Source organism: Eurypyga helias, unplaced genomic scaffold (assembly GCF_000690775.1).
Source record: "Eurypyga helias isolate BGI_N326 unplaced genomic scaffold, ASM69077v1 scaffold44589, whole genome shotgun sequence".
In the NCBI taxonomy this organism is placed as follows: domain Eukaryota; kingdom Metazoa; phylum Chordata; class Aves; order Eurypygiformes; family Eurypygidae; genus Eurypyga; species Eurypyga helias.
Window position 1 is genome coordinate 1 of NW_010270908.1, and position 13,901 is coordinate 13,901.

The following is a 13,901-nucleotide window of genomic DNA, read 5'->3' on the forward strand; positions in this document are numbered from 1 at the left end:
GTATTTTCCTGGCTGGAGTTAAACCTCGACAATATATTATTTATAATTTGAAAAATAGGTATTGTGGTAACTGACAGAAGTATATTTTTACCTGTGCTTGACTCTAAACTTATCTTTTGCCAACAGACCTTTGTGATCTGAGCAGAAGCTCTAACACCTTTTTCCTCCTCCAGTTCCAGATACAGTAACTTTTTCCTCTGTGATGCTGGATAACATGAATGAAAACTAAATCTTCACATAATATCAAAAGACAAGGAACGAACATTATGTTCTGAAGGTCTACAAAATAGACTACATGAAAGAATTATGTCCCTTACTGCTATTAATGCAGAGACTTTTTTCTATACTGCTAAACTTCCATAGAATCACAGACCGGTTTGGGTTGGAAGGCACCCTAAAGCCCTCCCAGCCCCACCCCCTGCCATGGGCAGGGACACCTTCCATAGCCCAGGTTGCTCCAAGCCTCATCCAGCCTGGCCTTGGATGCTCCCAGGGATGGGGCATCCACAGCTGCTCTGGGCAACCTGTCCCAGTGCCTCACAACTTCCTCCATGAAGAATTTCTTCCTTACATCCAGTATGCCCTGATGTTAATTACATTACTAGGGAATACAATAGGAAGCGATAATTTAAAACTTTACATGCACTATTTAAGCTTCTTTCAGTCTGTAATTATGGTCCCAGTCATCCCAAATGAAGGCTGAAACAAATTTATGAGCACTATGCTGCTGAAATCCAACAGCTTGATAAAGATGTATCATAAGTACCAGCCCATTTCCATGCTTGGAGCCTAGGCAACGGTTTACCTGTCCCTGGGTTAGCTGGGTGAGCTGGGCCATGGTGAGTTTCACTTGTCCCTGCTGAGGACGCGGGGGCTGCGGTGTGCTTGGTGGCTGCACTTGCTGAGGTGCTGTGCCAGGACTTGTGACCGTCTTTTGGCCAGCACTGGAAGATGATGTGCTGGTACTAGAAACTGCTGTGGAGACAGGCTGACCCCTGATTATTTGAGTCACCACTTGCTGTGTCTGACCTGTAAGAGAATAATTTGTGGTAAGAAACATGTTTCCAACATTTTAACTGTTAGCACAGCAAATCAGTGTCACAACAACTTGCAGTAGTGTATGATCAGACAAGTGAAGCAAACGCTGCAGTTGGCACATGAATTTTCTTTACAAACCATATGTCTGTGTGGTTGACTGAAAAATGTCTGCAAAAGTTTTTCTATTTTTATTCAATTCACATACTTACAGAGTACCTCAAGCACTTACCTTGCCTTGTAAGAGAAAAAGGCAATTCTGCTAAACATTTTGTTTGTTTTGAGGCAAGTGATTTGTTTCAAATGACAAAACTAAGGACTAGATTTCCCAGTGAACACTGACAAAGCCTGCAACTCATACATTCAAAAGCCAGAAAAGGCATTTGTTAGAAGTCAAGCACCAGCATGAGGTATGCTTGCATGGGGACATCCGATATGGAAGGTATTTGCGAAGAAACAAACCATGGATTTCACACTGGAAATTTAAGTATTAAAATGAACCTACTGGCTGGAAGAATACCTTGTTGCACCACTACAGGTGTTCGAATGATGGTCTTTCCAAGCGTTGGCTGCTGAAGTGGTGTCCGTATTACTGTCATACCAGGGCGGAGCGGCGTCCCTTGTACTACCTACATACACCAAAATGGAGAGCGTACGTAAACTGTGAGAAAAGCTGCTGGGATATGCCCTGAAGTTGTTTGGGTTTTTTTAATGCAGTAAGAAATAACAAGATGCAAGCAGATCCAATATATTCTCACCTATGTTCACACTGCTAAGGCTTACCAAGCTCCAAACCATTAATTTTTCCAATTGGAGAGAACTGTTGTACGACCCCGGAAAAAGGATCCATAAACACTATTGCTGAGATGAGTCAAACACATTGAAAGTGACTAGACAAAAATTTTAATATCTGTCAATAACCTAAAATATATGTACTCACATTTGTTGCATTAAACAATCAGAACAACATCTTACTTGTGAAGTGCTGGTTGTTCCTAACGTCCCTGTAGTATTTGGCCTAATGGTTACTGTTGCTGTCCTTGGCTGGAATGAAGTAAATGTTTGACTTGCACCTGTAGTTGATGGAATGATACCCAATACCTTCTGCTGAACTTGAACAACACCTAATTAAAGAAAAATTGAGCATTCATTAATGACATAATTGCCAGCAAAAGTAGTAAATGCAACTCCAGGGTGGCATTTAGAAATCAGCCTCCAGGTTTCTAGAACACCTTTGAGTCTTTCAACATTTCTTAGGAGAACCTTTGTCACATTGTAAAAAGAAGCAGCATTACATTTTGTCAATAGTCCAACTGCATTTTAAGTTAAGAAATAGGCATTTTAGAAAAGATTAAGGAAAGAATGAATCTTGACAAAGACCAGTTTGATGGTTACTGCAAATAAGTCCTTGCATCGATACGGTGCCACAAATCAGTATTATACAACCATTAAGAAGCCATAATCTGATTAATTTAAAATGGAGACTAGTTAAAACACCTTTCACCTACAAGCTCGTGGTGCTGAACAAAATGGGTAATGCTTCTCCTGTTACCTAAGAAATTTCAATACAAAACTAGTAGCCTTCATGATTTCCTCAGATGCTAAGTATAATGGAGACAGAGTTCTCTTCAATATACATTCACAAATCACAAAATATTGTTGAGGCAAGAAGAAAAACTGCTAAACTTCGTTTGGAGCCAAACTCCTGCTCATCAGTGAAGAGCAGATGCAGGCATTAATAACTGAAAACAGCAGCCTTTTTTTTGTTGATGTATAATTTAGATAATGAAAAAAAAAAAAGAGCATGCTTCATTCCACATTGTTCGAAATAAAAATTCTAATTCAGCACTATGAAATGTAGAATAATTTTTAGGCAAAAAACTTGCATTTTCCCCAACAGACACAAATATACAATACAGGGGGAACAAGCTCTAGAAACTTGTGTATGTATATGTATGTCAATATTTTTCCCCCTTCAAGTCAGAGATTACTTTACTGGGAAAATAGTGTCAATGGAGAAGGAATCAGCAAGCTGAAACACATTTTGAATTCAGTTCCCTTTGCCCTACCTCCTTGAGTTGATGGCACATTGACGGCAACAATCTTGCTGTTTGCAGGGAGAGGCAGCTTAGTTATCACTTTCCCTGCCATCGTTACTGGACTGCCTGAGATCTGGAAGGTCTGCCCTGTGCTGGCAATGGTTGTGGCTGAAGTGGCAGCTGTGCTAGTGGCTATTGAGGCACACAGAACAGTCAGTTTTAGAGCAGAATCATTAGTCGATGAAATGACTATTTTCATGTATGAAAGAGCAAGCTACAGGATTATCTTTACAATCATTCTTGAATGCAGCGTACTTTCTTTGGTAAAGATTCTTTTTTGGAAACAGTACGTTACAGCATAGATTGCTTTCATCATCAATGATTACTAGTACAACAACTGCCAGGAATAAATGAGACAGGTCAGAAATAAGACTACCTAGCAAGTCTGAACAAAGAAAAATTAGACAGGTATTATCTCAGAAGCGTCCTGCTGACTTAGCAAGAGAGTTAAGAGCAAAGACAACAAGAAATATAATAATGCTATATATTCTGGAGAAGATGTAGGTGCTGTGCTGGAGCTCACCCTATTTACACGTTCTTTCCATGGTAAATGGCTACTTACCTGTTGAAGATTGGCCTTGTTTAACCCAAGTAGCAAAAGTCTGATGGAAATTCTTGTTCTGTTGGAATGTTACTGTAGCTGGAGAACCCACTTTTGTAGCAAGTACTACTTTGGTTCCAGTGGGGACTGGGCCTGCTAAAGGGCCTACCACAACTTTCTGGGGCGTTGAGGCAGTAGTTGCAGTGCTGCTGGCTGTAGTGACCACGGGGGTCACCCCTGCTGCAGGTATCTGCTTCTGCTGTTCCAGACGTTTCTACAGAATTGGGGGAAAAAATTAAACGAAGGGATAATTAGCATTTTCAGATTTTGTAACGTAAATGCTGCCTCTTCCCACTACTGAAAAATAAAGGACTGCGGTAGGATTTTAGTTCAGGTTGTACAGGATTGAAGACTAGGCTGCTGGCCTACCCTACAGCACTGGGCTCCTTGACCTGCGGAACTGCAACTCTGCTCATAGCACACAGCCAGAAATTTTCCTTCAGAGCATCTTTAACACACTCAGCTTATGTTAATTTCACCGCACATTTTACTTAAAAGAAAACTTATTAGACTCAGATTAATCCGAAAGGTTAAAAAACGTTGAAAAACATCCACCTAAATTTGGGTGTGACCACGTGCATATAGCCTGTGGTACACTGTCATTAACACAGAGTTTATTACTACCATTCCAAGGTTTCGAGCTGCCTGCACCGAGACCCTTGCCACTTACAGAAAAACACCAAAAAATATCATTCTACTTCACCATTAAGAATGTAATATAAAAAAATTTTCTTTAACTATAAATCCAGTTTGCAGCTTGCTTAAAAAAAAAAGAAGTTTCAAAATCCCTTACCTGACCCAGCAACCTTCTGTGCTGTAACTGTCAAGAAGGCATATTTAATTTAGAGAGCCACTTTGTGAAGGGATAGTATCAGTATCAGAACGTAGTAACATTTTTCCCTACGTTACTGGAATTCTCTATTTATTAATTTAAATTTCAGTGTTCGGTTACCATTATATTGTGGTAATGCCTGCAAATCAGAAACACTCATCCACTAGTAATGTATTTTCTTCAGGGAAGATGAAATGAAAAAGCAGCAAGATGGAAAAAAGCACAGTTCTTAATCATGTATGTGAAGTATCAACACGTCATGGGGTTTCCCCATTTTAACTGCACACATTTATATTTACGTACACTTACATCTATGTGTGTGTATATATATAACAATAAAATTATCAATCTGCTTCATTCAGCCAACTTAGGATAAAATAAAAAGGTTCAATTTGATCGAAGCATGAAGAACAAATGCAGCTGTATTGCCAAGTCAGCTATCCATTGCACTATTCACCTTACCTAGAGGTTGGTGCTTCCCAGACTTCTTTTAAAAAGGAAGCAAACAGAACGCTTTTAAAATGTTATGAATCAGGCAGAAAAAAGGGGAATCCAAACTAAATCTTCCCCTCAACCCCATTTCAAAGTAACGAGTGTACACGGTGGGAGTAGCGTTGTTTGATTGCTTAGTTTGCACGCAAGGTGGAAATTATTTGAAAAATGGTGCAAGATTGGGATAAACTTCATTTCTCATATTCTAATGCATATGGACTACCAGTGCAGAGTTGCTGACAGGTGGGACTTCCAATAGCTCCCCCACCTGCTGGGCAGCCAACCGTTGGTGTTTTAGTTGAGCCTCCAATTGGGCCTTGAATTCCTCTGCCTTCTTCTGTTCACTAACCTTAGCCTGTTGTTCAACTGCCTGTGCCTTTTCCTTCTCCACCCTGCCAAAGACAACCGAAAGTAAAGTTACACCATCTCATAAAATCCAACCATCAAACTGGATTTCATTTTATCCAGTGTAATTCCTCTTGTAAGAACAAATGTCAAGACTGAAGATCACTGAAAAACTGGTCATGATTTTAAAAGTATTTTAAAATACACTACTGAAGTTGCATGCAACATCCCTGAAATATTCTGATGAAACAGTACTGCAACACTTTACAGGAAACTATTAATCAAAACTGGAATTTTTAATTACATCTGAGACTGCAAACAATCTGTGTAGTACCATTATTTTAAAACAGTTCATTCCAAGACACTCAAAAATGTTGTTCTAACTCTAAGCCTGAAATACTGAAAATACTGGGTTTATGACTTGAATACTCTCAGGCTGACTTTATCTTTACTTGTACACATTGGCTGCCTTTGTACTACAGAAGTATTTAAGCACATATGGTTTAAAGTTATGCCAGAAGCAGCCTAAAGCCTTTCTGTGCACTACAGCCTTTTAGCATACAACAGGGATTAGTTCATAAACATGGAAAAAATATATTGGTTCTAACAGATCTTTAAAATCTGCAAAAATGAGTTTTGGTACCCGCCAATAATTCAGCTTTACTACTTTAAGCTTGACTATCATCTGCAAAAGGCACAATAAAAATGCAACACAGATCTGCTTTTACTGCTTGTAGCTGCCAGGTCTGTGGTCTGCAGTGGGAACTTCCATTCCACATCCACACACGAATGACAACTGCCGCCTTTGAAAGCTCGTTGGAGGTGGTTTACCTTTCAGCAAATGCCCTGATCTCCCAGAGTTCCAACTCCTCCTCTGCTACCCAACTTTCAATGATAACAGGGCCCGTTTGCTTGGGTGTTTCTGGCCTTTTTGGCCTTAAAGCACTTGATCGCAGTCCCTTCCTCTGGGGTGTTGGAGTTTCTTTAGAGAACAGTCAAAAACACACAGTAAGCTCAATCTTAAACCAAAATTAATATGTAAATCAAGATTTAGTGTCTTTTTCAAGTCTTATTTTATAAACAGGAAGGCCTTTCAGCTTCACATAAACCATGTCCTTTTGTTACATACATCATTTGTTTCCCATAGGTGAATGAACAGTTCATGTCAAGCTACATGTGCTCCCTTGATGGTCAGAATTAAGATAAATATCCAGTTACCTTAATTTCTGTAGGAGCTTAGGGGACGGAGTAAAAAAAAAAAAGTATCAACAAACATACCTTTTGGAGCCTCTGGTACACCAATGGGACAAATAATTTTTCTTATACAGTACTCTGACCGGATTCCATATGGACCCACATCTCTTCGCTTGATTATTTCTGTTGTTGTAATTTCAGTTTCAGATGTTTCTACAACAAATTAGCCCCAATATATTAATAACAGAAAACAAATAAAAGTTACATCTCCAATCAACCCAATATACTCGAGGTAAAGAAACAGCAAGTAGTACAAATTTTGACTAAAAAAAATCCAAACGCCATAGCTAACATCAAGCTTTTACAGAAATGCTTGGGATGAGCGTAACGCCCAAAAGTTACAGCGAGAGCTTTTGCATTAACCCAGAAACGTAAAGAAGGAATACCTGTACGTGTAGTTCCCCCCCCAGGTGGGGCTTTTGCTGCCATATCATCCCATTTGAGACATGCCCACAATAACCGCAACATAAGGCTCACTCCGGCCAGTGATTTTACGGTTTGAAGTCGGTACCTAACAACAGAGTATGAATTATAGTTTAAAGTCAGAATGTATTAAAATACCAAACCAACCAATAGGACAGAGGTTTTCCACTGAACCTTTATTGAGCAATATAGAACACTATTAAATAATAACTAGCAGAATTCGCACGTTTAACCACAAACATCTATGTTACTTGTAATTTAAAATTGATTAATTTCAGCACATCCTAAACGTTTCCTCAAAAACGTCAAGTATGTACCTCCAAGTGATCCCAAAAGTTGGCCTTGGGGATGGATATGGCCAGATATCCAAGGCAGGCTTCGCATTGTAATTGAAATAGGGAACTTCTCTGATCCCTCCTTTCCTGGCCAGCTTTTTCAAGTCATCATTGGGTAAAACAAATATGCTTTTTTTACTGCTTTTGGTAACAAATTTCCTGTAAGACGGTAAGGCAGTTCCAGAGCGCGTTTTTTTGGGTCTTGCAAATTTCATTAACCTGACTCTGTCTTTTGTAGAATATTCTTTGCTGACAGTCATGGAAGTCACCGATGTGCCTTCTGGGGTGGTGAGCGAATCGGTTACTGTTGTCGTAACCACTGTTTTACTATGCTCTTGTACAGAAATGACATCAACGTTACTGTCTGTGGCTGGAGTGGTAAGCTTAGTTACTGTAGTGGTGGTAGTTACAGTGGAGATGGCACAATTTTCTGTGGATGATACTACTGTTGTTTTCTCATCATTAGAAGCTACAGTCTCTGCAACTTTAAACACAGTTTTGGATTGTGTAGACACAGTTGATGTTGTGGTAGTCACTTCAGTAATAACAGTTTTTATTTTACTTTCTCCATTAATATTTTCCATTTTATATGTTTGTATGCCATTCTGATCAGCAAAGTCACTGCTCAAGCTAGATTCCTCACATGAAGTTACAGGCGATGGAGCAACTTCCTTATCCTCAGCTGCTTCAGTTTCCATAGATTCTGTTTCACTATTCAGGTTATTTTCTTTACAGACAGCATGCGCTGGCGTGGAAGCAGAGCCAAAGGCAGATCTCTTGGGAGAAAGCTGGCTTTCTTCAGTTTTCTGCACATACGTGGGAACTTCATCTGGTGGCTGAAGACTCTCTCCAGACTCAAACGCAGATGAACTCTGCAGACGCGACTTAGAGCCCACATTATTTTTGTCCTTTGCGTCCTCTGTCATAATGTCACCATTCATGAATGGTTTTACTGATGATTCCTTAAAAGTCAATGGTCTTATTTCCTGTTCTGGAATGGATTTATTAATATTATTAACTTTTGGTTCAATATCACCCCCCGCCTTAGTTTCACAGGTATCTTTAACTAAGCAGTCATTGTTTGATAACACTTTGTCTTTTCCATTCATATGAAATGCTGATTTCTGTTTTTCTAAGTCTGTCTCAGTTTCTTCATCTTTACTATTCTTTTTGTCAGTAACACTATACAGATTTGTCTGATCAAGACACTTGTTTATGGTACCTGTCTCCACTTTCAGTTCCTGACCTTTCTTTTGACCATTAGCCTCAGTTAGTTTAGAGCTTGGTAAATCCTCATCAACTTCTACCCCATCCATGTGTTCCAGAGCGTGACTTTCAGGGCTTCTTTCAGAAACTAGCTCTGTTTTAAATGGTCCTAGATCTTTACTGACTGTTTTTTGGTGAAATACCCTCTTTTCAGATTTACTTTTCGTCTTCACTGGAGCAATTTCTTCCTCCATTTCACTGTCTTGAGAGGACGCTGGTTCAATACGGCATTTTACTGTACAGTTGTTTTCTGGATCTTTGCTCTCCTGTTCAGAATTCCCTTCTGAATCTGTTTTTTCAGGAGTAACCAACTCCTCTTTTCTACAACTGCTTTCAGTTACCACTGGTTCTAAATTTTCACGTTCACGCTGAGATACTCTGGTAAAAGGTAGTTTTTGTCTCAAAGGTTTTCCCCTTGTTTCTGAAGTATTCCATTTGATTCTACCTTCTGCACTTGTTTGTTTCAAGCCACCCTCAGAGGAAGTCTCAGATTCTCCAAGAGCCCCTTGTCCTTGACTCTCAGCAGCAGCCATAGGTTCAGGGCTGTCTTCCTTCCCGTGATTCTGAATGGAGCTTTCACCTTCAGAGGACTGAGGCGAGTCTTCATCCAGTAGCTGGCCTTCTCTTTTTGACATCCGGGGTGTCAAAGGCAAAGAGGGTTCATCTAGCTCACCAGTTTTGGTACAGGAGATGCTGCTGATCGGCAAGCAGTCCTGTTCTGCATCTTCGGTTTGGGTCTTATCTGAAATACAGGTTGGATCTTGGGAAGACGTGTCAAACTGGCTTCCTCCTTTCACTTTTCTCGTTTGTAGCTCATCCATGCTTTTCTGGGGGCTTACAGATCGAATGCCTGTTTTAGCACTAGCCTCCAGTTTCATCCTTTCCAGACGCTGTTTTTCTTCCAATGTAAACTGCTTTATTCGCCTCTCCAGTAGTCCATCTAATTTGGATGATTTCACTTTTCTTTTGTAGAAAGTCCTTAAATGAAATCCCTCGCTGACATTGATTATATCCAGCTTACAAGGACTATCTTCATCTTTTATGGAGGATTCCATTTTCACATCATCTACATCCATAGGTTCTTCCTTGATGACTTTATTATTTTCACCATCGATTTCTTTTTCCACTGTGAAGAAGAAATAACTGAATCAGTAAGCTCCCTAACAATGGGTACTGAACTGCTTTATTACACTACGTACTAAGAAACAAATGGACCTTTTAGCATATTAGCAGATTTCAAGAGAAAGGGAACAAAAACTTCAGACACTGCTATAAGGGATCATTTAACTGAGCAATCATTTAACTGAGACTTTCAAATGTCTTGACAAAACCTGTTACACAGTTTTTAAGTTATTTCTGAGGTCTGAAGCTTTTACACAAGTAATGTTGTAATAAACAGCTAGTTTTACAATAACTTGAGTATATCACCTTTGGCTTTTGCATGATCTAAGTTTTCAGAAACTGTATCAACTTCTACTTTTTCTTCACGCAACTTTTCTTCTTTCACTTGTACTTTCTCCAAGGTTTCTGAAACATCTGCTTTGTCTTTTGCTTGCAGATCATGAGAATCCTTTGTTCTATCTTTCTCTACTTTTACCTTAATTGGACCTTTCCGTTTATCCAAGTTGCATTTTTCATCTTCGCTCTTTGCTATTAACAAATTAAACGGTTTCAATTATTGAGAATATTTTTTATACTCTGCTACATCTTAATGTATGTTAGTTTACCTCTCAAATCATTCACACATCATTACTGAAATTCAGAAAGAGTTACGTATAGAATGGTAACATCATAGATTAAGCAATAACAGATTACTGCAATATTGAACGAAAATAATTTAAGAGGTCACCAGAAATAAAAATGTTTCTTCTACATTATTATTTCAGGAGTCCAGGTTCAGCTTTTTCTTAATAAAAGACCAAAACCTAAACAAACAACACTCCCCTCCCCCACTTTGCCACTTTCTGAAAATCCAGCCTATTAAAAGATTATTAATTCACACTCTGAAAATTCACAAATAAAATTGTTAATAATTTTGATTTCTACAGTTAAGCCAGAATGGACATCAGTACTGAAATTACTTTGTGCTTAACACTGCAACACAGAAGGCAAAATAAATCTAATGTAACAATCAGATAGACGACAGTAAAAGCAGCTTCATCCATTTTGCATCTGATCCAGTTAAAAGCAACAGGGCAAGTATTGCACCAATATGCGAGGAAATAAATAGTTTTAATATGTAAAATGGCAGCGTGGGCTGCCATTTCATACATTTTAAAAGGAAACCCAAGACTAAATTCATTATAAATAAGACATTCAGTTCAGGATGCATTCTGAGTCAGCTGTGCAAAATTTTTCTTTTTTATCCTTGGAACAAGTAAGCGAAAGGTGTGTTTGGAACTAGAGAAATAAATATCTTTCCCTTTATGAAACTATTGTTTCCAGATAAAATCAGTTAATAGCATTCTGTCAACACAGAATAAAAAAAAAGGTGTACATATACACCAATATTTTAGATGTTGCTTTTTACTTGTGATTATCTACTTAATTTTTATTGACCTTTAATTTAAATAAGGCTATACAAAGCTGTGCAAATATTACACGCAACTTCATAATTGAAACAATTTCATAGAGCTAAAAAATGTCTGACAACTGAGCTGTTATATTGACAGAGATCAGCAGAAACCCACAGCAGCTTCTCTGGAACACTATTTGTAACCAAGTCTACGTAACAAATACCACGTGCAAATAATTACCTGAATAAGCAATACAAAGCCGTATGTTAGTAATTAAAAAAACATGTAATCAACACAAACACTTACTGGGTAGTAACTTCCTGTAATCTGCGTTAGTATTTCCAGGCAGTTTGGGCATAAACCTGTGGACATGTGTTTTACTAATCCAGCTCCAGCCACCGTACCCCGTTACTCTATATTCCTCTCCTTTTTGCTTCCAAACCTATTAAATATTTTTAAAATAGGCATTTTAATGGTGTTATTTGCTGTGCTGTTAATATGTAAATCCATTTAAAAACGTAAGTTGATTTATTTAAAAAACAGAACCTTCGACTTACAGACTTTTTCATGCCATTTTTAGTATATTTGTGAAATACTGTACTATCTAAAATTAAACATATATCTTTTGATAATTGATTACATCAGTAACATTTAAAAAACATTTTTATTTCATGTAACACTAAGAATCAATTTACCTAAAAGCTGAAAGATTATACAAGTTTTGTTGCAACAAATCAGTGTAGAGCAAAGAACCACTCCAACACAAGTATTTTGTATCTGCCATAGGAGAATATGAAGAGGTTTCTACAGTAGCTCCCATCATATAATATAACCTTCCAAAGGAAAGGTAGACTAGCTTTTTTGAGGGGGAGTGGGGATGAGAGGGGAGCACTGGACAGGGACAGACATACAGACAAGATTCCAATAACCATCTTGAATCTTTCTGTTAGGAAAAGCTGCTTTTGGCAGACAAGCATCTGTTAACTCGGGCAGTGTCACTTCGAGCCCACTCCATGTTCAGACAAGATTATGTGCTTGAGTAGATGGGCTTGGCTCCTTCGCCAGTGGCAGTGAGTAACGCAATGACTGTAAGATTTTAGGTTTAAAATGAAAACAGAAGAGGAGTATGAAATCAACAGCTTGGTTTTTTTTTTTTTTAAATCTGTTCTTCACAAAAAATCCACCTTACCTGATGTTTGACAGGAAATGTGTATTTCACCCATGTAGCTTGCTGCATTGTTTCTTCTTCTTCTTGTTTTCTCTCTTTTTTCTTCACCTTCTCCTTTTCTTCTCTTTCTATTGCTGTCATTCTGCGTAATCTAACACGTGCAGATTGAAGTAAGCAAAAATAAGAAGTCACACAGCAGCCTATATTAGCCCTTTGAATAATTTTAAATATCTGAAGATCAGAGGAAAGCCCAGCATCTGGTTATAGGTATTACTTGCAGTAGTAACACTGCTTTCCTTGGCTATTCCAGTAAGGCGAACACAGCTGCCCACCACTGTAACATCAGACACATTTCGCTTCTGCTCCTATGACACGAGAGACAGAAGACAGACTCCACTAAACTGAGTGTGTTCAAATTTGCTCTTGTAGTCTCCCAAAGTTTTATCCCTTTGAGACTGTGGCTCAGATAAAGAAAACAGACTTGCTTAGCAGGAGCAATGACACTATAAAAATCTTCTCATGTATTTTCAGAGTTTCTGGTTGAGACAAACACTTCAAGTACTGAAGAACTGACTAAATTTAAATGTAATTTTCTGAGAAACTAGGAGTTGTAAAACAAAGTCAAGTTCTCTTATTCAAGAAGATTTTTATGTATGTTTATCTTACCTAGTGTGCCCCAATGATTCCCGCCAGATCGGCAGCATGACAACCGGTTTAATTGCACACTCCAATATAGCCAGCGCTAGTGCAAATTCTCTAGGCTTGCTGCACATCTGAACAGCCTTAATCCAGTTAGACCTGAATTGGAAAAAGGATAAAAACTTGAAACATACACATGTGCTAATATAGCATGAGACTTAATGGTGGGATAACACCTCCTGTATTGTAATACTTCAGTCAAATATGCAATTGCTTTTAGCCCTCCGTAACAAAACACAAACATGGTATCTTGTATTTAACATAGTGAAATACAGTGCTTGGATATCGTCGACTTGAAAACACAGAGACCGTTGCTTATTAATACTGTTCGCAAAACTACAAGTAAAACAAGAGGATATATATTTTCATTTATTATTTACCTGTGGGAAGCCCAGTTAGGGTGAAGGAATGATGCCGGGATATTATTTTCCAGCTGAATAATAGTTAGCCTCAAGGTGGATATGGTAAGAACTTTGGACCCATGTACAGACCCATTCCATTTGAACTCTCCAGCAGGAGTCAGGCAGAATTTATGCGAGAGATGTCGTCTCTTGTCATGGTCCTCCCTGTGCTGGTGCTTGTTCAATGCGAATGAATTGGTGGCATACTGGTTATGATAAACACGGTACTTCCCCTCTTGCCCTAATTTGAAATAATTGTTGATATTTCCTTTCATCACAACTTCCTTCTTTGCGTTCATGCGGGAGACTTCACCTTGAGAGTTGACCACCAGAACCTTGTGAAAGAAAATGATTTTCAAGATTCATTTAAGTTTCAAACATTTCTATTTACTTATTTATGATTTAGGCTTCAACTCTCTGTATATAAAGAATAGG

General features: G+C 38.5%; 1 protein-coding gene across 1 annotated transcript in view; it reads right to left on the reverse strand.

The window, feature by feature from the left end:
- Positions 1-805: 805 nt before the first annotated feature.
- The window catches only part of LOC104503614 (nucleosome-remodeling factor subunit BPTF-like), a gene marked incomplete at its 3' end in the record, with an annotated part of 38,973 nt that continues 25,877 nt past the window's right edge, over positions 806-13,901 (reverse strand). Inside the window, exons 8-22 of the mRNA XM_010158628.1 lie at positions 13,446-13,801; positions 13,033-13,164; positions 12,388-12,517; positions 11,505-11,640; positions 10,111-10,332; positions 7,399-9,808; positions 7,045-7,169; positions 6,683-6,811; positions 6,236-6,386; positions 5,328-5,451; positions 3,697-3,949; positions 3,105-3,266; positions 2,011-2,159; positions 1,541-1,664; positions 806-1,029 (exon numbers count right to left, since the gene is read on the reverse strand). Of these exons, the coding sequence (XP_010156930.1) occupies positions 806-1,029; positions 1,541-1,664; positions 2,011-2,159; positions 3,105-3,266; positions 3,697-3,949; positions 5,328-5,451; positions 6,236-6,386; positions 6,683-6,811; positions 7,045-7,169; positions 7,399-9,808; positions 10,111-10,332; positions 11,505-11,640; positions 12,388-12,517; positions 13,033-13,164; positions 13,446-13,801 (4,827 nt within the window). The remainder of the gene's footprint in view (positions 1,030-1,540; positions 1,665-2,010; positions 2,160-3,104; positions 3,267-3,696; positions 3,950-5,327; positions 5,452-6,235; positions 6,387-6,682; positions 6,812-7,044; positions 7,170-7,398; positions 9,809-10,110; positions 10,333-11,504; positions 11,641-12,387; positions 12,518-13,032; positions 13,165-13,445; positions 13,802-13,901) is intronic.